Here is a 23696-nt window from a genome sequence, read left to right on the forward strand (position 1 = left end):
AGTCATTCACGTCTGTTCTTGTGTCAACCACAGGTAAGAGGACTCCTTCTGAGACTTCAGCCTCTGATGTTCACACTATTCTGGTACTGCCAATTAGGAGATGACAACAGACTGCTAACACACTGTCGTATTGTGCGCTAAATGCAGTGTGAGAGAAGAGGAGGACTGAGACACACACACACTGCCAGCTGCCCAAGTGTCTGGCCTGCTGCCGGGGAGTAGCACTTCTATGAATGGCAGTCTGATCTTTCTGTTACGTCTCGGAGAGCGAAGCAGGAGCGCAAGGCTCTCCCTCAGGACTCTCTTCACCTGCTCCTGCTCCAGCTTCTTACTGCTCAACATCCTGGGGCCCCACATAGCTCCCACTAGCTGTTAAATGTTGGCAGGATAGGAGGTTACAGGAGGCACGGAGGCTGATGCCCTCTGCTGGCTGAAACAAAAACAGAGTCAAGCTACAAATCACTGTGTTGCTGAGTGGTCTGAAGTTCAAATGTTCTCTATAATGCACACACGGACAAAAAGAAACTTGAATAATGGACTGTCGTTAATGTTATGACAGAGAATGGCAGGAGCATCAATGGAGGCCACTGCAGTAAGTCTGAGCTCTCATGCGGATGAAAGAAACACTACATGTACGTCACAGTTCTGTGACTATGTTACTGTCATTTTAAAAGAATATATCTTTCTTTGCTATTTTCTCTTTGAAAACTTTACTGGTTTATTGGACTGTCGACAGTAAAAACAGAAATACATAAACATGTGGGAAAAAAACTCCTGAAGCCAGAATGCTTTGGTAAACCAGGCTTTAACCCCAACCATATTAGATTTTCAGACCCCTACACATTCACATCCACATCACAAAGTTTACCATAGTTTTTGTTTACATTGTGTATTTTATTTGACATTATTGAAAGTAGAAGATTACAGTAAATCACACATAGTAACAACAATATTAAGGACGGCACCATAAAGTCCACCAGTTACACTGTGTAAGGATCCAGGCATGAAGGGGATGTCACACTTCCGACAAAACAACTCAATAAATACCCTTACGATAAAGAAATACCCTTACCATAAAGAAATACCCTTACCATCCCAGTGGGATCACTCCATGTCAAACATCCAAAACACAAAAATGATCAAGGAACAAATACTATGTATATGTGTGTAGAAAATTACCAAATTATTTTATCTGTCTCACATCTGATGTTTGCTCTTGCAAAAACAATTTTTTTTAGCAAGGTTGTTGCAAGGTCGTGCATGTTGTCTCCGTCTCCTCATCTGACCAAACACATCACACAATGTTTACGTTCACATCTTCCCTCTGTACGAGAGACCTGTCCTCTCTCTCTGTCTCTCTCTGATGTCTGCCTGTTCTGTGTTCAGTAGCTGTATGTATGAAAATGTGTTTGAGAAATGATAGAAAAACAGTTTTGCCTCTAAACTAAAACATGTATTAAATTGCACTAAGATGTGAGAAGGAACATGTTAGTATTCAAATTTAAAGATGTATCTGTTACCAGTTTTATGACCTTCATATTCCTGGAAACATAAAACTTTGATGATGTTTTGGAAGCTGTCTTTAATATCTTGCATGTGAAGGTTTGCGTGATGAGCATGTTAATGAACATGAGTCATACATTTCAAAAGAGAAAAGCAGAAAAACACTTTGTCAGTGGATCAATTGGAGACAACTGGACTTGTTTAAATGAATTCTGAATAAATGAACTATAGACTTGAGACTTGTATACAGTGTTTTGAAAGTTATTTCCATTAGCTGATTGTGAAAATGATTTAAACAGAGAAAATGGACACGGCCTGCAGAGCCACATTTCTCAACTACTTATTAATACTCACACATTCAGACTCTATGGTAAATTAGAAAGTAAAGGATAAGACTTTCTCACTGCACAACAAGCTATCAAATCCTATCAGAGCAGAGGTGTCCTTCTCTACCTGATCTCCTTGCACTTATTCAGTAGATTTAGTACTTAATACTTACACCAAGGTCTCCTACTGCACTGAAGGTCTAGTGTTGTTCCTCACTTGTAAGTCGCTTTGGATAAAAGCATCTCCCACATGAGTAAATGTAAATGTAAAATCATAAACCATGAGGCCTGCAGTTATAAATGTTAAAAAGTCATGAATACAGGTTTGTCCCCACTTCAATAACACATCATCTGTGCACTGCACATTTGTAAGTGCTCTGCAGCATTTATCCATGAGGTGCAGTCATGGAACAACTTGATGGGTTTCGGATGAATTAAGGAGACAGATGAAGTTATATTGGAGGAGTGGTCATCGTTGTCAAGCCTTAATAAATGAATTATTAAACATTTATTAGACTATTACTGGCCTCACTTTGGCTACATAACTCTGAGAGCTGAGCCACAGGTCTCCTCAGGTCTCTGTTCATGTGAGTCTGTCTCAGATCTGTGTCAGTTTGCTTGGATTCTGCCCAGCAACCGACTAATTGAACTCACAATTTGATGGTGTAACACGTGTCGGTTGCGTCTCTCTCTTTCCCTCTCTCCCTCTCTCCCTGGTTATGAGCAGTTGCCATGGACAACAGGTAATGCTGTCTCCCGTGGCAGAGGTGTATGCATGAATGCATGTGCACGAGTGTATAAAGGAAATATACGAGGGCTTGGAGCCTGTGTAAACTGTGAAAGAGCTGCCACGCGGCTCGCTGAAATGCCTCTCATTGTGACAGCAGCTCTGTCTAAACAGCAATTATGGTCAGAGGCCGAGCACTGCCACCTGCATCCCTTGAGATCTTTAACAGACCCCCAATGGTACTGACAGTAAATTAGGTGAAGCTATGTCTACCCTGACAGTGAGATGCTGTAGGTCACTAACTGAAGGTCTTTCCAGGCAGCTAGACAGGCTTCCCTTCCAAGTCTATTTAAAGTCAAGCAGAGCAACTGAAGTCATGGCCCGCTGTTTAGAAACAGTGATTTCATTGGAACTTAAATACGAGAGATTAAAAACATGGAGGAGTGTCTTTGTGTGAATCTGTGGTAGAAATGTGTCTGACATCAGTGGTGTGGCAGTAAAACACGAATTACTGGTCAGTAATCACCATGCAGAGAACATCCATCAGTATAAAAAAAAATCAACTAGTTTTCACAAATGTGGTAACAATTAATTTTTTTGTTGGATATTTTGTATTACATCATGGTAACTTTATCTACAAAGACCTACAGCAAACAATTTACTCAGAAAGATCTGTGTCAGTCTACAAAGCTGCTCAAACACAAATAAAAACAGTGTAGCTGTGTTTACGCTACATCTTCATGTCCATCATTACAAATCACACAACAATTCATGTCTCCTTGCTGTGGGTTGTTCATCATTGTGTGTTTAAAGGAGGCCTTTGAGCCCCTGAGTGATGTGACTAAGTGTCTGTGCAGCCTTGTTAACTCTTTGCTTCTGCTTTACTGGGCAGGAGGGGGCTGCAGCGGGGGTCTCACTGGGATCCTGGAGTGCGTCAGATTGTCTGCGAGCCTGTGTTTGGATAAGGCAGCATGCCCATTGTCTCTGATGCCCCAGCTGGGCCGAGGTATGCCTCCATGCTCCTGAAATAGAAGGACAGCTGAGGGCTGCCATGCATACTGAGGGCAGGGCTGGCCGGGCAGGCCGGGCCCACTGACCCAGACCACAACTTAGCACAATGAGAGACAGGGCATTGTCTGGAGCCAGAGGCTAATAGCTGAGGTATCAAACCCCCCGAAAGGCTCGCTAAAAGACTGATTAAGTCTCCTGCATGTTATTGTTGCCTGTGTATGGGTGGATGACAGGGGGGTGGAGTGGGTGTGGAAGAGTAATTGAGGCTTTGGACTGTGTTTGTGCCACGCGTCAGCCCGTCTCCACTCTGATGAACCGATGGCTAAGACCTGAGCCCACACAGTTGCTGCAAGGTATTGTGGGCAGGCACAAGGCGATTACAGAAATATCCACCAGCGATGAATGCTTTGATCCAAAATGAAACGCTGCTTCAACGCCCATTTTTAGGTCACTGCTATAGAGCGAGATACTTACCTTAATATTCGCTCTGTCAAGCAAGCAAATGTTATTTATGCAGCAGCTCTCAAAAACAGCAGAAAACCGCCTGCAGAAGGAAAGGAGGGAATAAAAGAGACCAACGAGACAATATACAAAAACAAAATGCAAATTTTTAAAAGATTTTATGATATTTTTTATATAAAAGGATATTAAAAGATGCACAGATTTGGCTTCTCTGAGAGTTTGGATTGATAGAATACATATATTTATATATACAGTACATAGAGTGAGAGAATATTTTGTACCCCTCTTTTGACTCCATTGTTTCTGATGAACAGTCCCACCTGTGCACAGACCGAACATGGATTGGGATGTGTCTGCGTTGTGTGCGATTAAACACGGCTGAGAGAGACTGCAGTCATAATTCCCAATCTCTGTCCATCTCGCTGCCTAAGCCTGCTGGCATTTGGTGCATGATGATCTAAAACAACTGTGACCGACCCCCAGATCAAGTCTTGATGCCCAATATGTCGGCTCCTCACTAGCACATCACCAAACAGTCAGTTGGCCAATCCCCAAGGATGAACTGAGGACTCAGTACCAACATTTCGGGGCTGAGGCCTACAGCTGGACATCAGTTTGATCCTGTTATATAGGAAGGTAATTCAAAGCTGCACAAATGTCCAATAATCAAAACATGAGCATTAATGAGGCTGGCCACATTAGGGTCTAAATGATTTTGAGGAACACTGGGGACGTAAGGAGAGCTGTTGCTGTGGGAAGTCAGCTGTTGCAGTGGGCTGCAGTATAGCAGTGCAGAGAGATGTGCTGGGGGACGACTCCAGCACCGCATGCACTTCACTATGTGTTTGTGTGTGTGTGTTTACGTGCCGGGGTATGTGAACTTATTTAAAGCCAGCGGCTCTGGGGACTTTGGGATTCATCTCCTCCTCATGTGTTATCAGCATGCCAGCTTTTCAAATGGTGCACCGAGTGACATAGTACATAAACCAGCCTCTGCCTCTGAAGAACCCCTTATCCCAGAATAGCTCAGGCCCGCTCTATCTAACTGATGCCCAAGAAAGTTTCAGCCATCACGGAAACACCTCTCAGTCTGCCACAGGAACAGATAGCAGTGTCAACAAAAATGGCGGCCCCATCTTTTCTTGTTTCTCTGTGTGTGAGTGTGGAGAGACAAGAGAGTAAACTCTTATAATAAAACAGGTAGGCCTACCACCTCTTTGTTTGTAAAGGTTACGGCGTCTTCGTTGGCTGTCGATGGTCATCTTCACTTTATCTACGTGGCGTTTGCAGAATTGGGCGCAGCCAAGAGTTAACAGTCAATCTCCGTATCAGGAATGCTGGACTCTGGCTTTGTCTATTCTGAGAAACTCTGGTCCCCTTTCCCTCCCCCCGTGCTGCACTGTCACCCTGCTCTCATACCAGGCACCAACCTCTCCCCTTGCTCTGAAGGTCAGATCTGGTGGAGCCAGAGTGGGAGAGGCATAGCGCCTATGCCAGAATTACTGGATACACAAAATTACAACAGCTACGTGTGACAACATAACACAGTGTGCTGTCAGTGGACAGTTACCAGGATACTTAACATTTTCATCTGAGGCCCAAGGTGTTAAAGCTCTAGATGTTTCTGGCTATGACTACAAAGAAACAACATAAGAAGAAACTAAAAGTACATTTTGAATATTTCATCACAGCTTTAGTCTGATCCGTCACTTATGTGAATTTGTTTTAAATTCATATATGAGGCACTTTATTTTTCTGGTAGGAGCCACACGCCATGTTTCTCGCTATTAATATGATGTTGTGTATTTATAGTAGCATGTTTAATGCCACACAGCTCCTGAAATAATCTCTTCTAAGGTTGCATCCTCTGTGGCCACACACAATAGCAAACATCCCTGTTGGCACTTAACAACACAAAAGCTGCAGGGTTATTACTTAGAGGCCAACATGAGTTCATGAGCATCAAAGTCACCTAAAGTGGAGTGACTTCATTAGTGTTTATCAGGAGGTTGAGGGTGGATAAACACAATAACCCACTTCTAGATATGTACTGAAGAGCACTGGCTCTAACTTTTTTTTTTTCTTTTATCATGCATATCATTTCACGGTTTCCCTGTGAAAAATCAAAAAAATGTCCAGGTTTTGTTGCCAGGTGTTGACACAAATCATTGTTCTGGTAGAGGCAATGATGCACTGCCCTTCAAAATCTATGGAGTGAAAAAATTCCCCCCTACGGGGATGCTCCTAATGCAACACTCTCCCACTCCCTCGCAGTGTGTACAGTGCATAAAATAACTGGGATACAAAAATAGCCGGCTTGGGTTTAGCGCAATGACAAAAACGTAGCTTTCCTTTTGTGTCAATTGAGACAGGCGCTCAGCACCAATAGGCGTCGGAGGAGGTGGCATATGCTAATGAGGGACAAATGTCCACTGACCGTGACCTTGAGGAGCACAGTATAAAGCAGGGCACATCTCACCAAGCTGTTATTTCGTTGTGGTCGTCCTGAGGTCAGTGGACAACTTTTAGCCTTGGTTTGGTAGGTCGATCATCACGCATTTTACGCGCGGGTTGGTTCCCCTTTAAAACGTCTTATTGAGTCTTAATTTCACTCTCACCACCGTAGTTCACCTTCGCTGGCACGTGTAGACTTTTTGTTCTCATTTGGTGATAGTGGATTTGCGCTCTTTACGCACGAGAAGTGTTTTCACGGCCACGCATTGTTTTCATCAGTAACGGAGGGCTGAAGTAACAAAAACAACTTTAACAACAAAGTAACAACTACTGACTAACACAAAGCTTTGTTTTCTTACCAAAGGAATTCCACAACTCGACTGTGTCACTGGTGCGTCCGGGTTTTGGGGCCGGAGAGGAGTTGCCACCATGTCTCGCTTTGACACGAAGGAGTTCGGGGAGGCTGCACCGTTTTTACGCAAATCTGAGCTGGAGCTGCTGGCGGCGCACACCGTCGCTTTTGACGGTAGGCCTAATAAGGACACCTCAAAGAAACGGAACCTTATAGGGTACATTACATTAAAAAGATTTATATCATAATTAAATATAGTTTTGGATGGAATATTAAAATTTGTATCAGTCGTTAAATGAGGTAAAAAAACAGCTGGTGATATCAGATAATGATTCGTCATTACAGCTTCATTTTGTCGCACTGTTTTGAAGAGAGAATGAACAGTGTTGAAACTGCATAATGTGTGTAAATAATATCAGTTTATTCAAGATAATTGCTCTGGAGCTGTTGGATTGATTTCTGTTGTTTTTTGAAACTAAAATGTCACAATTTTCTAATATTTCATTGTAAAATTGTGATTAAAAACTAGTATAAAATATTATTATTATTATTACAATCAGAAACAATAAGAGAAATCAACTTTTTTTTTTTAGCACATGAGCTTATTTGTGTAATACTTTGACTTTGTGATGATTTCATTAATCTGTTGGATTTTGGTGAGTTTTGGTGATGGCTCAATTTTCCAAAACCCTCCTACTAAATGCTCCTCGCCCCTCTGCTGTGCTGTCAGGTAAGAAGCGAGCCTGGATCCCTGATGAAAAAGAGGCGTACATTGAGATTGAGATCAAGGAGCTCAGAGGTGACAAAGTCATTGTTGATACCAAAGATGGGAGGGTAAGTCATCATTCATCCACCAACATATTTTCTTTGATTACTGTTGTCATTGTCAGTAATGAATGAAAACCTGAAGTACAGACACTTGGACATCTACAGTATGTCTGCCTGTTTGTTTTCTCTAGACTCTGACAGTGAAGGACGGTGACATCCAGCAGATGAATCCTCCTAAGTATGACATGATCGAAGACATGGCCATGCTGACGCACCTCAACGAGGCCTCTGTGCTGTTCAACCTGCGCAGACGCTACTCTGCCTGGATGATCTATGTGAGTATCCCACTGATGGTGCTTCCCCTCTCCCATGTTTCCATGTTGTCCAAAGGGCAAAACTACCCAGATTAAATTACAGAGTTAAACTGTGAACTTGAGCAATGTCAACCTGTCCGTGCCAAGATTGATCATTTTGGTTTAATGTGATGTAACAAGGTGAGTTAATCTTGCATCATGTCCTCTGGTCTCCTCAGACCTACTCCGGGCTCTTCTGTGTGACAGTGAATCCATACAAATGGCTGCCTGTCTACACAGCCCCTGTGGTCGCTGTCTACAAAGGCAAACGCCGCTCTGAGGTGCCGCCGCACATCTATTCCATAGCAGACAATGCCTACAATGACATGCTGCGCAGTGAGTGTTTTCATACACTATGAAATAAAATATTATGTTATAAAAGATTACAACAAGCATATAAACACTGATACATAATCTAAACACATATACTTATTTTCTCCTCATCAGATCGGGAGAACCAGTCCATGCTCATCACGTAAGTATCAACTGCTTGAAACTCGTATTTTTTGTCTTGTTTCAAGTCACAAACTAGAAAAGAAGCAGACAGTCAGTAACTGTACGAGCTGCCATATAACATGTAGACTCTCCACATACAGCCAGATTTTTTTCATTAAAGTTTTTGACTTTGGCTGAAATCTATTCCTCACTTTTTTCTCTTTTTCTCTGTTTTGTAACCTGTAGTGATTTTGACTGACACCACCTTTACCAGTTTTGTGAACCGTTTTTTTCTGTACCTGTTTGTATGTACACTTTGTTATTTTTCACACTCCTATAGCGGAGAATCCGGTGCTGGCAAAACTGTCAACACGAAACGTGTCATTCAGTATTTTGCCATTGTGGCAGCTCTTGGGGAAACAACTGCCAAAAAAGGAGTAAGGCTGATGTGGCAACCCATATTTTTGTTTTCCACCATCCTTTTTAAAACTTTTTTTGCTATATTTTATTTCTATTTTCTTCATTTTTCTGGTCCCAGGAATCCTTCAGTGTATTCCCTTTAAACTGTGTCCATACATTTTCCTCACTGTCAAAGTGGTGAATGTGAGAACTGATTACATTCATGTCTAAGTCTTTACCCTCATGTGTTGTGTTGCCATTTCCAGCCACTCTGCTATGCTTCCTCATTGATTTTTGAATTATTTTTCTTTTCCCCCTTCCATGTCATTTCTTTTTTGTTTGGCTCAAAAAATTTTTTCCATTATCTTCCCCCTTGCTTTGATTTTTGGTTTTTGACTTTTCTATGTTGTTTGACGCTCATTTTTCCTCCCTTTTTCTCCCCTGCGTTCACCACACTTCATCATATAAAACAAGGTGGCCATTGGGTTTTTTTTTTACCACAGCTTTAACAACCAGTTTCTAATTTTCCAGTCGGTCATAGTGTTTCCCCTTTGGTTTTGAAAGCATTATTTGATCACACTTGACATGATGTCACACTCACAGGCTTCTAACCTTCTTCTTTTGCAGCAAGGTCCTGCCACTAAAACAGGGGTGAGTTTTAGCTTTAAGCTAAATAAATGCAGCTGCATTGTGTTTAACAGCAATTTCAAATAAACTGTGAATTGTAAAAAAAAAAAAAAATAGTGTGACTTGGCATCTTTACATTTGACTTACTTTTCTCTTCTAGGGGACTCTGGAGGATCAGATCATCGAGGCGAACCCGGCCATGGAGGCGTTTGGTAACGCCAAAACGTTAAGGAACGACAACTCATCCCGTTTTGTGAGTACCTGGAAACTTCCAGTGTATTGTATGTACATTTAATATTCTAAATATGATGTTTTTGGGGGGTTTTTTTGTATCTCATAAATATTTCACTTAATTTCCTGCAGGGAAAGTTCATTAGGATCCATTTTGGACCAACTGGCAAACTGGCCTCAGCTGATATTGATATATGTGAGTCGATGGTCCTTTAACACCGTGCATTTCTCATTTCGTTTCATGTCTGATATGAACATGTGGACATGTTGCACCTCTCCCTGTCCTACAGATCTTCTGGAAAAATCCAGGGTGATATTTCAGCAGCCCGGTGAGAGGAGCTACCACATCTACTACCAGATCATGTCGCAGAAGAAACCAGAACTGTTAGGTCAGTCACCGCGGCTGCTTGAGATGTTTTAATCTGCACTACTGCAGGACTGTGACATGACCCTGAGTTTTCTTTGTTTCAGACATGCTGCTGGTGTCCTCCAACCCATATGACTTCCACTTCTGCTCGCAGGGCGTCACCACTGTGGAGAACCTGGATGACGGACAGGAGCTGATGGCCACTGATGTGAGAACTTTTATCTTTTCCATACGGAGAGAAATTCTGCTGCATGTGAGAGCAGGACACTGGGTGGATCCAGTTGTAAGAAAACTTCTTCTTTCCCTCTCTGCAGCACGCCATGGACATCCTCGGCTTCCTGCCCGATGAGAAGTATGGCTGCTATAAAATAGTTGGAGCCATCATGCAATTTGGCAACATGAAATTCAAGCAAAAGCAGCGTGAGGAGCAGGCGGAGGCCGACGGCACTGAAAGTAAGAACCAGTGACGTGATATCTGCCGCAAAAACAACTACACAGTTAAAAGCAAGTTTGTGATTCTTTTTTTTTTTTTGCCTTGTTTGGTGACCAGGTGCAGACAAGGCCTCGTACCTGATGGGAGTCAGTTCAGCTGACCTCATCAAGGGCCTCCTCCACCCAAGGGTGAAGGTGGGGAACGAGTATGTGGTGAAGGGACAGAACGTAGAACAGGTGAGGAGACGTGACGTCTGATGTCTGCGTTTCTGTTTCGTTATTTCAGGTTTTGGTAATGTGACATATTGTGTTCTTCATCAGAAACACAGACGATATAACTGAACAACAAATCAATCAATATGTCACAAAGATAAAAGCACAAGTGTAGCATGAAAGCTGCTGCACAGGTTCAGCTTCGCCTCAGTCTGCTTGACGACTAGTATGCTGATGAGGGACAGCTTCTTAATCCTCGGTCGATCAATACACTCGCCACTCCACGCACACTAGAATCTGGTTTCTAAGCAACAGGGGCAATCCATGTGAATGACAGCTGTTCTCCTCCTGTGTGTGTGTGTGTGTGTGTGTGTGTGTGTGTGTGTGTGTGTGTGTGTGTGTATTTGTGCATGGGTGGTGAAGGTGAACTACGCCGTCGGTGCTCTGGCCAAAGCCACGTATGACCGCATGTTCAAATGGCTTGTGGGACGCATCAACCGGACCCTGTACACCTCCCTGCCTCGCCAGTACTTCATAGGAGTCCTGGACATCGCCGGATTTGAGATCTTTGATGTAAGTTGATCTATAATACAAATATTTTTCATGTTAATACAGATATTAAAGTTGTCTTTATTAAAAAAAAGATCAGACTGGTTTTCTGGTTTTGGTTTAAAAACAACAGGTTCTCTGTTTGTGTCTCACCCGCTCTCTCTCTCTCTCTTTCTCTCTCTCTCTCTCTCCTTCTCTCTCTCTCTCTCTCTCTCTCTCTCTCTCTCTCTCTCTCTCTCTCTCTCTCTCTCTCTCTCTCTCTCTCTCTCTCTCTCTCTCTCTCTCTCGCTCTCTCTCGCGGTGGTGAATTAGCTCCAAAATGAATCTCATGTTTTTCATGCTGTTCACTTCTAATGCTTCCTCTGAACTCCTGTTGCTCTTTTATTGCAGCTCAATAGCTTCGAGCAGCTGTGCATCAACTTCACAAACGAGAAACTGCAACAGTTTTTCAACCACCACATGTTCATCCTGGAGCAGGAGGAGTACAAGCGCGAGGGCATCGAGTGGACCTTCATTGACTTTGGGTTGGACCTTCAAGCTTGCATTGATCTCATTGAAAAGGTAAACAAAGTCTTGTGTTCATAACAGGCAAAGTTTAATCACAGAGAAGTATTAGATTAACACGCTGCTCTTCCTCCAGCCACTGGGCATCATGTCCATCCTTGAAGAGGAGTGCATGTTCCCAAAGGCCACAGACAGCAGCTTTAAAGCCAAGATGTATGATAATCACATTGGCAAGTCGCCTAATTTCCAAAAGCCGCGGCCAGACAAGAAACGCAAGTACGAGGCCCATTTTGAGCTGGTGCACTACGCTGGAGTGGTGAGTGTGTTCCTCATTAAAGCACTGAGACAGGTCACAACATTAATTGTTACACAGTTCAATAATTTGTGTGTACCTGCTGTGTTTCACAGGTGCCATATAACATCATTGGCTGGCTGGACAAAAACAAAGACCCACTAAATGAGACGGTGGTTGCATGTTTCCAGAAGTCTGCCAACAAGCTGCTAGCTTCTCTGTACGAGAACTACATCGGCTCAGACTCAGGTAGAGTAAACAGGATTCTGACCGCAGCATGTAGTCCTCCTTAAGATGGTCAAATTAATCACCCTGCTAATTACCTTTCAGCGTCTGACCCAAAGCCTGGCAGCAAAGAGAAGAGGAAGAAGGCAGCCTCTTTCCAGACGGTGTCTCAGCTTCACAAGGTGAGCCTGACAACACAGTGTAAAATGGCCCATTGCTGATGAATGTAGACAATATGAGAAGTTGTTGGCATCTCTGGACAGCTGGGAAGGAGGCAGTTAAGACTTGCAGTGATGTTTAGGGCAATGATCACATGAACATCACTTTAAGTCTGTGCTGGCTCCTCTCTCCTTCACATCAAGGGTTTCACATGAGGAACACAAAGAGTTTTACATGAAGGTTCTGTTGCTATTTATTGCAATAAGTTGAGGTTTTAATAGTAGAATAGTCACTTCATTTTTTATTGACTCATTGAACCTCATTTCTCCTTTACTCCAGGAAAATCTGAACAAGCTGATGACCAACCTTCGCAGCACCCAGCCCCACTTTGTTCGCTGCATCATCCCTAATGAGAGCAAGACTCCAGGTAACACACAGCACAGTCATGACATATCGTCAGGGGCTACGTGATGGGGACGGGACTAATGTTTGAAACGCGTTCTGCGCAGGGATCATGGATCCATTCTTGGTGCTGCACCAGCTGCGCTGCAACGGTGTGCTGGAGGGCATCAGGATCTGCAGAAAGGGCTTCCCCAACCGCATCCTCTACGCTGAGTTCAAACAGCGGTGAGACAAACTACAGACACACAGAGAAGGCAAAACTCACTTTTTTAGATGTCATGGGGGTCATAATGACAATCAGTCCTGAAACGTTCTTTTCGTATTTCCAGCTATCGCATCCTGAATCCACATGCCATCCCAGATGATAAGTTTGTGGACAGCAGGAAAGCTGCAGAGAAGCTGCTGGCCTCCCTGGATATCGACCACAACCAGTACAAATTTGGACACACAAAGGTAGAGGGCAGCAGCTTGTGTGTGACACAGAGCCTGTGGTTGAACGTGACTAAGAGCATTTACTCAAGTCATTTACACAAGTGCTGTACTTTAATAATTTCAAGGTACTTGGTCTTAACTTATGTACTTAAGTATTTCCATTTTATGCTACTTACACTAGCTACTTGGCAGATAAACAGAAAATATATAATGATGCGTTGAAACACATTAAATTACCCAACAGTATATAAAGTAGTTAAAATGAGCTCAGACTATACTATAGACTATACTATACTATTATACACTATAATTTGAAAATGGTGTTCACACATTATTGCATCAGTATTAATAATCAAGTAATAAATGAATTATAATAATATAATATGTTTTAGTACAGTACATTTAGCTGATAGCAATGTGGTATTGCTTCATATAAATACTTCTGTATGGCAAAATAACCAGACAGCCCTACAATTGGTCAATGATCTGGAAATTGGAAGCCCAGCGTAATGACTTTTATCTATTTAAATTAGTATTTGATCATAGATCTTTGAACTTGTGATGCATTCTCAGTTATCATTTATCTGGGGTTATGTGGGTTATGTGTTTTTTATTCTTTATAGCTGTGTTGTTAACTTTCTTTCCTTTCTTCATGTAGGTGTTCTTCAAGGCTGGCCTGCTGGGTCACCTCGAGGAGCTGAGGGACGAACGTTTGGCCAAAGTCCTGACACTGCTGCAGGCGGCCGCTCGTGGTAAAATCATGAGGATGGAGCTGCTGAGGATGATGGAAAGAAGGTAAAAGGCTATCATGACTTTTACATTTGTCATCACAATCAGACTATAAAATGTGTTCAGAGGCACAGGGAAACCTTTACGCTTTATACCTCACAGGAAGGTGAAGACATGAGTACAAAAAAAAAGAAAGACCTCCAACACCAGTTGCTTCTGTGAACAGGTTCAATAGCAACACGATCAGCCGCGAGCCTTTCAGCTTGTGATACACTATACCTTAGTGTTCACTCCCTCACTCTAGTATGTGTGGCATGCAAGGGCAGTGTTATCAGCGTGTGTGAGACGTGTGCTTGCCCTTGTATGGTTACCAGGCATGTGTGTGGCCCTTCTGTTAATAAGGGCCCCACTCACACACACACACACACACACACACACACACACGCACACATACACCACTCTCACAGGTCTCCGTCCATTCTCTCCATCCGCTCCCTCTAAATTAAACAATGCTGACGGTGTCCTCAGAGCCAGGTGGCGACATGTGTCAAGTGGCAGCTGCTCTGGCCCTCCCTAAAAATACAACCCTCGGCCCCCTCCCTGGATGCCCAGTGGCCCCTGGCCCCTTTTGTCCGCGGCGCCTGTACTTCTAAGTGAGTGCATTGATGGAATATGTGGAGGGTGGCAGAGGATTAAAGCCGGCCCTTGGACAGAGGGTTTTAGTTCCTAAATAAACACAGACGCTCACCTTTGAGAGGCACCCGGCATGGAGTCATGTCAAACATGTATCAGCTCCCCCACCCTCTTTCAGTCACCTTCCACCCTAGCGTGTGCACACTCACTCAAACTCAACCCCTAAACACTGACAGGAAGTCCTTGACCAATCTGCTCAGGGTCCATATTTAGGGCTGTGAGACGCCATCCTACTGAGACTAAATCAATCTAGTAACCCTGTTTGGTCACAGTCTTGAAACATCAAAAGCATCATTAGGTGTATGATTTCATGGCCCGTCCCTCAGTGTATGATTAGACACAAGGGAGTAGATAGTTGCAGGATTGTTGCCAAAAATCAGGCACCAAGGAGTGACTAAACAAGTGACTAAATAAATAAACGGAAGTCCAGGATAAATCTTTGTGACCTTCTCCTGATGTACTTGCTCTCAATTTCCCTTCTTATTTTAAAGTGCTTCAAGGTCTGCAGCAACCTTTTTTGGCTGGATCTCAACAGAAGGGCAACACTGAGTGATAGAGTTGAGTGATCCTAGTTGCACTATTGGTCGGCTAAATATCATGTGACTGAGATGGAGTTTCCCCATTGGCTAGATATTCTATAAAATAGATAATCTGTTGCTTCTAACTTTCTCTCTGAGTGATCATTTTACAAGTGAATATAGTGGAAATCACAGCACTGTCTTTGTCTTTAATTTATGTGTTTGGTAATTTAGTCAGACGATGTCACTGTTATAAAATCAGGATTTTAGCAGCAGATCAGCTGCTTGAAAATGGCTGGGAAGTTAACATGCAGTTGTAATGGGTCGCTTTTCAGTTACTATTTCCAACTTGTTTGTTGTCTGACAAAAGAAACAGAAAATGTAAATTCTACTGTATTAAAATACTGTTTTTCAATTACTTTTAAATATCCATTTTAAACAATTTGACCTGTGCAGCTAAAGCAATTTCACCCACTTATAAATTATGTTTACATATATTTAGGTACTTTAACTTTATTTATTACTTGTAGCTGTCTATTTGAGCTGTATCCATTACTCATCTTAACTGTTTAGACCTCTCTGCTCGCTTACTAACTAGTTGTCATGTCACTCTCAAATGCAACCTACAGTATGGCCCTCAGGTGTTCCAGCTCACTAATATGTAGATGTAATTTCAAACTATGTTTTTTTTGTTTTTTTAAATTAGTTAAGCTACCCCAAAATCGTTCCACAAACCCTCTTAGCAACTGCAGAGATAACCTGACAAGAATTTTTTTAGTGGTAGGAAAAACCTCACTCTGTCTCTCTCTTTTATTTGTTCCCATTTTCAGGGAAGCTCTGATGATCATCCAGTGGAACATCCGGGCCTTCAACGCTGTCAAGCACTGGCCCTGGATGAAGCTCTTCTTCAAAATAAAGCCTCTACTGAAGAGCGCTGCCACAGAAAAAGAGCTGGCCTCTCTGAAGGAGGAGCTGGCGAAGCTGAAGGAGGCTCTGGAGAAATCCGAGGTCAAGCGGAAAGAGTTGGAGGAGAGGCAGGTCAGCCTGATCCAAGAGAAGAATGACCTGTCTCTACAGCTGCAGGCAGTAAGTGACGTACAGTATTCAAACATTCAGCTTGGAGAAATATAGATGCTGTAGTAGTGCTTCAATACACTTAACACTTTTATGTCTTTTACTCTCTATCCCATAGGAGCAGGATAACCTGGCAGATGCTGAGGACCGCTGTGAACTGCTCATCAAAACTAAGATCCAGCTGGAGGCCAAAGTGAAAGAAATCATGGAGAGGCTGGAGGATGAGGAGGAGATGAGCGCTAATGTGCTCGCCAAGAAGCGCAAGCTCGAGGACGAGTGTGCCGAGCTGAAGAAAGACATTGACGATCTGGAGATCACTCTGGCTAAAGTGGAGAAGGAGAAGCATGCCACTGAGAACAAGGTGAGGAGAGTGGTAAAGGAGAACAGTGAGTTGCCTCCGCACAGTGCTAAAAGGTCACAAAAAGATCCACTGCACATTTAGTGGCTTGTAATAAATGACTGAGTGGAAAAAGAAAAAAAATGTGTCTTTGGTTTCTCATTTTCTAAGTGTCACGTTTCCTTTCTTCTTATGCCTTGCAGGTGAAGAACCTGATTGAGGAAATGGCAGCTCTGGATGAAACCATATTGAGGCTGACCAAGGAGAAGAAGGCTCTACAGGAGGCTCATCAGCAGACCCTGGATGACCTGCAGGCAGAGGAAGACAAAGTCAACACTCTGACCAAAGCCAAGGCAAAGCTGGAGCAACAAGTAGATGATGTGAGTTTTTCTTTATCATTTTAAAAAGCAGAGGAAAAAATATAGTGTTATTTCATTTAGTCCACATGGGTAACATTATATACATACAATAATATGTAACATTTATTTACCATCCTAATGTGAATCAGCTCGAGGGCTCACTGGAACAAGAGAAGAAACTGCGTATGGACTTGGAACGGGTCAAACGCAAACTGGAGGGAGATCTGAAACTCTCCTTGGAGTCTGTTATGGACCTGGAGAACGACAAACAGCAACTTGAAGAGAAGCTGAAAAAGTGAGTTATCATATAGTTACAGTAAAAGCATCATCATTTTGTCTTTGAAGGAATAATATGAATGAATAGTAATGATTACCAAACATTTTCTACCAGGAAAGACTTTGAAATGAATGAGATGAGCACAAGGATTGAGGATGAGCAAGCCTTGGTGAATCAGCTCCAGAAGAAGATAAAAGAGTTACAGGTGCAAAATAGTCTTTTGACCTCTGATAGAGCCGTTATGAAACGTAATTTTGAAGAAAAAACTGACCACTGTTTTTCTCCAGGCTCGTATAGAGGAGCTGGAGGAAGAGCTGGAGGCCGACCGGTCTTGTAGGGCCAAGGTGGAGAAGCAACGCGGGGATGTGGCTCGAGAGCTGGAGGAGCTGAGCGAGCGCCTGGAAGAGGCTGGTGGGGCCACCTCTGCCCAGATCGAGATTAACAAAAAAAGAGAGTCAGATTTTCTGAAGCTGAGGCGAGACCTGGAGGAAGCCATGCTACACCACGAGGCCACGACAGCGACCTTGCGGAAGAAGCACGCCGACAGCGTCGCAGAGCTGAGCGAGCAGATCGACAGCCTGCAGAGAGTCAAACAGAAGCTGGAGAAGGAGAGGAGCGAGGCCAAGATGGAGGCCGACGATCTGGCCTCCACTGTGGAGCAGCTTTCCAAGGGCAAGGTAGATAGATGAACAAGAAACATATTGTGAGATGTAAAGCAGAATGGTGCAAAAATAGATCAATCCCTCAAAAAAAAAAAAAAAAAAAAATTCTTGTCTGCAGGCTACATCAGAGAAAATGTGTCGCCTGTATGAAGACCAAATGAATGAGGCTAAAGCCAAGGCTGAAGAGCTCCAGAGGCAGCTCAACGAAACCAACACCCAAAGGGCCCGAGCTCAGGCTGAGAGTGGTAAAGACCTTTCATTTTATCATAAATCTCACAAACAGATTGCACAGACTGGTTAGTAAACACAGAAACATTTGTTCTCCTCCTGATATAGCCGAGCTGGGCAGGAAGCTTGAGGAACGCGAATCCATGGTCTCTCAGCTCCAGCGTGCCAAGAACTCCTTCAGCCAGAATGTGGAGGACCTTAAGAAACAGCTGGAGGAGGACAATAAGGTCAGCTACCTATCAATGCATCAGTTAGTGGTTATTAACTACAAGGCTGGTTGCTAACTTGTAGAGATTCAGAGTTCCTCCAATTAAGCTAACTTGTCTCCACCATCATGATTGGTCTGTAAAGGCTAAGAGTGCCCTGGCCCATGCACTGCAGTCATCTCGCCACGACTGTGATCTTCTGCGAGAGCAGTACGATGAGGAGCAGGAGGCCAAGGCTGAGCTGCAGAGAGCTCTGTCCAAGGCCAACGCTGAGGTGGCTCAGTGGAGGACTAAGTATGAAACTGATGCCATCCAGAGGACTGAGGAGCTGGAGGAAGCCAAGTGAGTGAGATGTATTTTGAAAGAATCAGATGGCGCAGAATGATCAGTTGACGGGATGTGAGTCAAATCTGTTTGTCTCTCTTTAGGAAAAAGCTGGTGACACGTCTGCAGGAGGCTGAAGAGACGGTGGAAGCATCCAATGCCAAGTGCTCCTCCCTGGAGAAGACCAAACATCGGCTCCAGACAGAGATCGAGGACCTGGTTATTGACCTGGAGCGTTCCAATGCTGCAGCCGCTGCCCTCGACAAGAAGCAACGCAACTTTGACAAGGTACTGGCAAAGAGAAGCTGGAACAGACATGTTGAAAAGTAAATGTGCTTCCTGTTGACAACTACTACAGAGGATTGCATTTGCTTCCCCTAAGGGATAAAACCCTAATTTGTCTCTACCCGAGTTGGGTACTGGTACAATTTATAGTATGTCCATCTGTGGCGGTGATGCGCTTTAAAAGCTGTAGATACGTCTCATTTTGCCCTCCAGGTGCTGGCTGAGTGGAGACAGAAATATGAAGAGTGCCAGTCGGAGCTGGAGACCTCTCAAAAAGAGTCTCGTGGTCTGAGCACAGAGCTCTTCAAACTGAAGAATTCTTATGAGGAGACCCTGGATCATCTGGAGACCATCAAGAGGGAGAACAAAAACCTCCAAGGTACAGCTGACATCTTTAAATCCCAGCTGGAAAGTTGCATTAAAGAAACTTAACATGAACAAATGCACTACTTTTCTATCTCTACTTCCCCAGAGGAGATTGTTGACCTGTCTGATCAAATCAGTCACGGAGCGAAGACCATCCATGAGCTGGAGAAGATGAAGAAGGGTCTGGACATGGAGAAGAGTGAGATTCAAGCTGCACTGGAGGAAGCTGAAGTAAGCAGTTTGTTATCTTCTCTCACTATTTGTGGTCTGTCCGATAATCCTGACTGAGGGTTATATCTTCAAGCATTAAGTGGTCTGGCTGACTGTCTGTCTCAGGGCACTCTGGAGCATGAAGAGAGCAAAACTCTCAGGATCCAGCTGGAGCTAAACCAGATCAAGGCCGACGTTGACAGGAAGCTGGCAGAGAAGGATGAGGAAATTGACAATCTTCGGTGAGTTTTATGTTTTACCCTTTTCGTCCTGGTTTATAGCAGATCTGAGATTCATTCCACATCAACCACTCCACATACACTGCATCCTTCTAATCTTTCTATTCCCACCACATTACCTTCCAGTCGTAACCACCAGAGAACACTGGAGTCCATGCAGGCCACCTTGGATGCCGAGGCTAAGTCTCGCAACGAGGCAGTGCGTCTGAGGAAGAAGATGGAGGGTGACCTGAATGAGATGGAGGTGCAGCTGAACCACGCCAACAGGCAGGCCTCTGAGTCCCAGAAACTCCTGAGAAACCTGCAGGTTCAGATCAAGGTGAGTCCATACAGCAGCTAACTGGTCAGATTAATTAGTACATACATTTCCACTGTTACATTAAACAAAATATTGTGCTTGTACTTGATCTGTGACTCCAGGACATTCAACTGGAGTTGGATGAGACTATTCACCAGAATGAGGAGCTGAAGGAGCAGGTAGCGGTAACTGAGCGCCGAAACAACCTGCTGGCTGCTGAGGTGGAGGAGCTCAGGGCTCTGCTGGAGCAGAACGACCGTGCGCGCAAGCTAGCTGAACATGAGCTGCTTGAGGCCACCGAGAGGGTCAACCTGTTGCACTCTCAGGTAGGACGATTCAAAACCACCCTGCAGTGCATTAAATAAACAAATGAGCTTATCAAAGATTGGTCACATACTTTCATTAGTTGAGCATGAAGATTGTTTTCCTAGCTAGCTACTCTTAGTGGTTGTTAGCTGAAAATATTCTGCTCTAATCATTGGTATGTTATGCTAGATGCTATGGAATCCTAGCTAGTTTTGGAAATGAAAGATGCCATACTGAAAACAAAATAAATTCATAGTTAAATCATGAAAGATGTCTTTAAACTGATTGTCTTGCTCCAGAACACTGGGCTCATCAACCAGAAGAAGAAGTTGGAGAGCGATCTTTCCATGCTGTCGAATGAGGTTGACGATGCTGTTCAGGAGTGCCGCAATGCAGAGGAGAAGGCCAAAAAGGCCATCACTGATGTAAGACAGTGAATAAACAAAATATAAAGTGCAAGAGTTTAAGACATTAAGCTATAAGACATTTACACTACAAGATATCACATACAGGATGATAGATATCCTGATTACTTACCATCTTAAATAAACATCTGGCCTGTTGATGATGCTGCGATTGCTTCCAGTCCAGTTTGGGATAACTTCTGCTCCTTTAACACTGATCTTCCATATTTGTAGGCGGCCATGATGGCAGAGGAGCTGAAGAAAGAGCAGGACACCAGCGCCCATCTGGAAAGGATGAAGAAGAACATGGAGCAAACCATAAAGGACCTGCAGATGCGTCTGGATGAGGCTGAGCAGATTGCTCTCAAGGGTGGCAAGAAGCAGGTTCAGAAGCTGGAGGCCAGGGTAAGAGCTGAAATTTATGAAGTCAATGTCTCATTTGCTAATACTTGTAACTGGTGAGTTTGTAATAATAATAATAATAATAATAATAATGTAATTGATCTTGCTGGTAGGTGAAAGAACTGGAGAATGAACTGGAGTCTGAGCAAAAGAAGAGTCAGGAGTATCAGAAGGTAGTGCGCAAGTACGAGAGGAGAATCAAAGAGCTGTCCTACCAGGTAAACCACCACTGTCTGCACAAAGAGCATGATGGGGTATAAAATATGAATGCATGTTTTTTTTAACAACAACAAAAAAGGATAAGAGCTCCCTTTGGTGTTTGTGCAGGCTGAGGAAGACAAGAAGAACCTGGTCCGTCTGCAGGACCTCATCGACAAGCTGCAGGTCAAGGTGAAGAGTTACAAGAGACAGGCTGAAGAAGCGGTGAGTCAGCACTTTACTATCGGTGTGCTCTTAGTGATAAGTGATCATTTGAGTCACATTATTAATCGCAGCTGGATTGCTGAAGTGGAAAAGTAACTGAAGAGCCTGAGCGTCCCTTCAGTTCACTGCACACTACATATCGCTCTTGGTCTCCTCGTCTCTGCAGGAGGAGCAGGCGAACACCAACTTGTCTAAGTACAGGAAGCTCCAGCATGAGCTTGACGATGCAGAGGAGAGGGCTGATATGGCCGAATCACAGGTCAACAAGCTTCGGGTCCGCACCCGCGACCAAGGCAACAAGGTTGGTAAATACATGTAATACATTTCGTATTACAGTATGATGCAGAATTGTATGACCTTTGGAAGAATTTATTAAAATTAGCCGGCAGGCTTCATAACAAGAACTAATCTTAGAAGAGACTGGATGTAATCCTCTGTTGAAGATGACCTCACATAGCCCTCTCATGTGATCTCTGGTGTGGTCATGAGTAACTCTATGACACTGTGTATGTGGTTGCTAACAAACACCCCTGTCTTGTGTATTTCAGCTTGCTGAGTGATGCGGTGAGGCTGAACGCCGCAGCCAAACATATCACAGCTAGCCAGCTGCAACAGCTGTGCTTGACTGTGTGGACACACCCAAATAAAGACTTTTAAATCTTTAAATATGACTTTTGAGTGTGTTAATATGTGACAAAGATAGAAACCCAACAAAGAAGGTCTAAAGAAGAATTTATTATATTATTAATTTGACAAACAGTTGTTAAATAAGGAAAATGAAGTTAAACACCAGCATTAGAGGAGTACCATGAGGATTAAAGCTGGTTACAGAAGTGGTTATAGCTGAATGTGAAACTGAAACATGAATCTTCTCTGTTTGTTTGATGGTCACACAGGATTAGTAAGACGTGTGCAGAAGTGAATTTTTAACAACCATTGGAGAGTTTCATCACGAACTATCCACTATCAGCATCTCGTAATAGTTGTATTCTTTTCAACAAAATTTCCACAGATGCTGTTGATCCTGGTGAAGTGAGATACAATCATATTTGATCAAAAAAGCACCACATGGTCCGAGTTTTGAGTGAGTTCAGAAATGGCTGCAACATGTGTCTAATAATATTCTCATCATGCCAAACATTACATAAATCTACAGTTAACAAAGTCAAAATATCAGGGACCTAAAGTAAAAGTCAAATTGTGTGTTGTATTAAACACTATGCAGCATGTTCTTGGCCAAGAGGATAAGATTTCACCGTTTTCTATACAAACTAATGATTGAATGAAATCTAAGGCCTTCTAGGAGCAAAACACCACATACACAACTGCTGAGAACCAACTCTCCTGTGCATCATACAGAGGGATCAGTCTCAGAAATTCAGATCACAAAGCTACAGAAGTCAGGGATTGTTTATGTAGTTGCTGACAACATTCATGTTTTTATAGCAATAGCTTCATTGACGTCTGTGGTGGATGACTGAAGTGATAAGTGGGATTAAGATCCATGATAATACATGATCAGTACTAACAACGCAACACCACTGCAGAAGTACCCTGTGTCAAATCACATCATGTTAGACATTAGCATTTATCTTGGGCATCCAGCAAGAAAGTGAATGTGTAAGAGAGAAGCACTTGCGAAGTGCAATTGCATTAACTTCACTGCAAAGCACAAAAGATGAACTAATTCAAAGTATGTGCACACCCATCAAGAGATTTTTAAGACATGCTGAATGAAAGCTAGAAAACAAGGAAACATTTCTGGTTAATTAGCTTCAAAGCAAATAAAAGGCTTCAAACGTGTTAAAAGGACGTGTGTTTGCATCCCAAGGCGGCATAGCACTAGTAACTCATGGCATCAGGGGCCAACTGTATAAATGCCCATATACATTCACATGAACATGTAGTACGACTCATGACATGTTGGGAGTAAAACTGTACACTTGTCATTTTAAGTGATTTGATCTGTACGGTATCCGGATAGAATATGAGGTAGCTCATTCATTTGTACTTATCACGGGTTCGGCCTGTTTTAATTTGGGACACCAAATATCTGTTCAGCTCCGCATCTTCCATTTCCACTAAACAGCTGCACATTCAGGCCATGGACACATCAACACAGCCGTGCTCTCT

General features: G+C 43.2%; 1 protein-coding gene across 3 annotated transcripts; it reads left to right on the forward strand.

Annotated features, from left to right (window-relative positions):
• Positions 1 to 6531: 6531 nt before the first annotated feature.
• On the forward strand, positions 6532 to 22206 carry LOC111221473 (myosin-7-like). Of its 3 annotated transcripts, XM_022744839.1 has the most exons (42): positions 6532 to 6568; positions 6848 to 7009; positions 7566 to 7669; positions 7795 to 7938; positions 8136 to 8292; positions 8404 to 8431; positions 8732 to 8828; positions 9578 to 9670; positions 9781 to 9844; positions 9939 to 10037; positions 10120 to 10223; positions 10330 to 10468; positions 10566 to 10684; positions 11084 to 11233; positions 11600 to 11770; positions 11850 to 12029; positions 12122 to 12254; positions 12336 to 12412; positions 12729 to 12816; positions 12899 to 13016; positions 13121 to 13244; positions 13882 to 14018; positions 15994 to 16249; positions 16356 to 16598; positions 16778 to 16954; positions 17083 to 17228; positions 17325 to 17415; positions 17498 to 17887; positions 17991 to 18117; positions 18209 to 18327; positions 18452 to 18648; positions 18735 to 18918; positions 19129 to 19294; positions 19388 to 19512; positions 19618 to 19733; positions 19857 to 20049; positions 20151 to 20354; positions 20634 to 20759; positions 20973 to 21143; positions 21254 to 21358; positions 21468 to 21563; positions 21730 to 22206. In XM_022744839.1, the coding sequence occupies exons 2-42, from the start codon at positions 6913 to 6915 to the stop codon at positions 21880 to 21882; spliced, it is 5808 nt and encodes a 1935-aa protein (XP_022600560.1). In that variant the 5' UTR covers positions 6532 to 6568; positions 6848 to 6912; the 3' UTR covers positions 21883 to 22206. The 3 variants fall into 3 exon arrangements, with proteins under 3 accessions (XP_022600560.1, XP_022600559.1, XP_022600557.1); XM_022744838.1 differs by lacking the exons at positions 6532 to 6568; positions 6848 to 7009; positions 7566 to 7669; ... (2 more) ...; positions 8404 to 8431; positions 8732 to 8828 and adding an exon at positions 9421 to 9441 and having other exon boundaries at positions 21730 to 21864; positions 22112 to 22206; XM_022744836.1 differs by lacking the exons at positions 6532 to 6568; positions 6848 to 7009; positions 7566 to 7669; ... (2 more) ...; positions 8404 to 8431; positions 8732 to 8828 and adding an exon at positions 9422 to 9441.
• Positions 22207 to 23696: the final 1490 nt, after the last annotated feature.

Source organism: Seriola dumerili, unplaced genomic scaffold (assembly GCF_002260705.1).
Source record: "Seriola dumerili isolate Sdu_G_001 unplaced genomic scaffold, Sdu_1.0 BDQW01000088.1, whole genome shotgun sequence".
Lineage (NCBI taxonomy): Eukaryota > Metazoa > Chordata > Actinopteri > Carangiformes > Carangidae > Seriola > Seriola dumerili.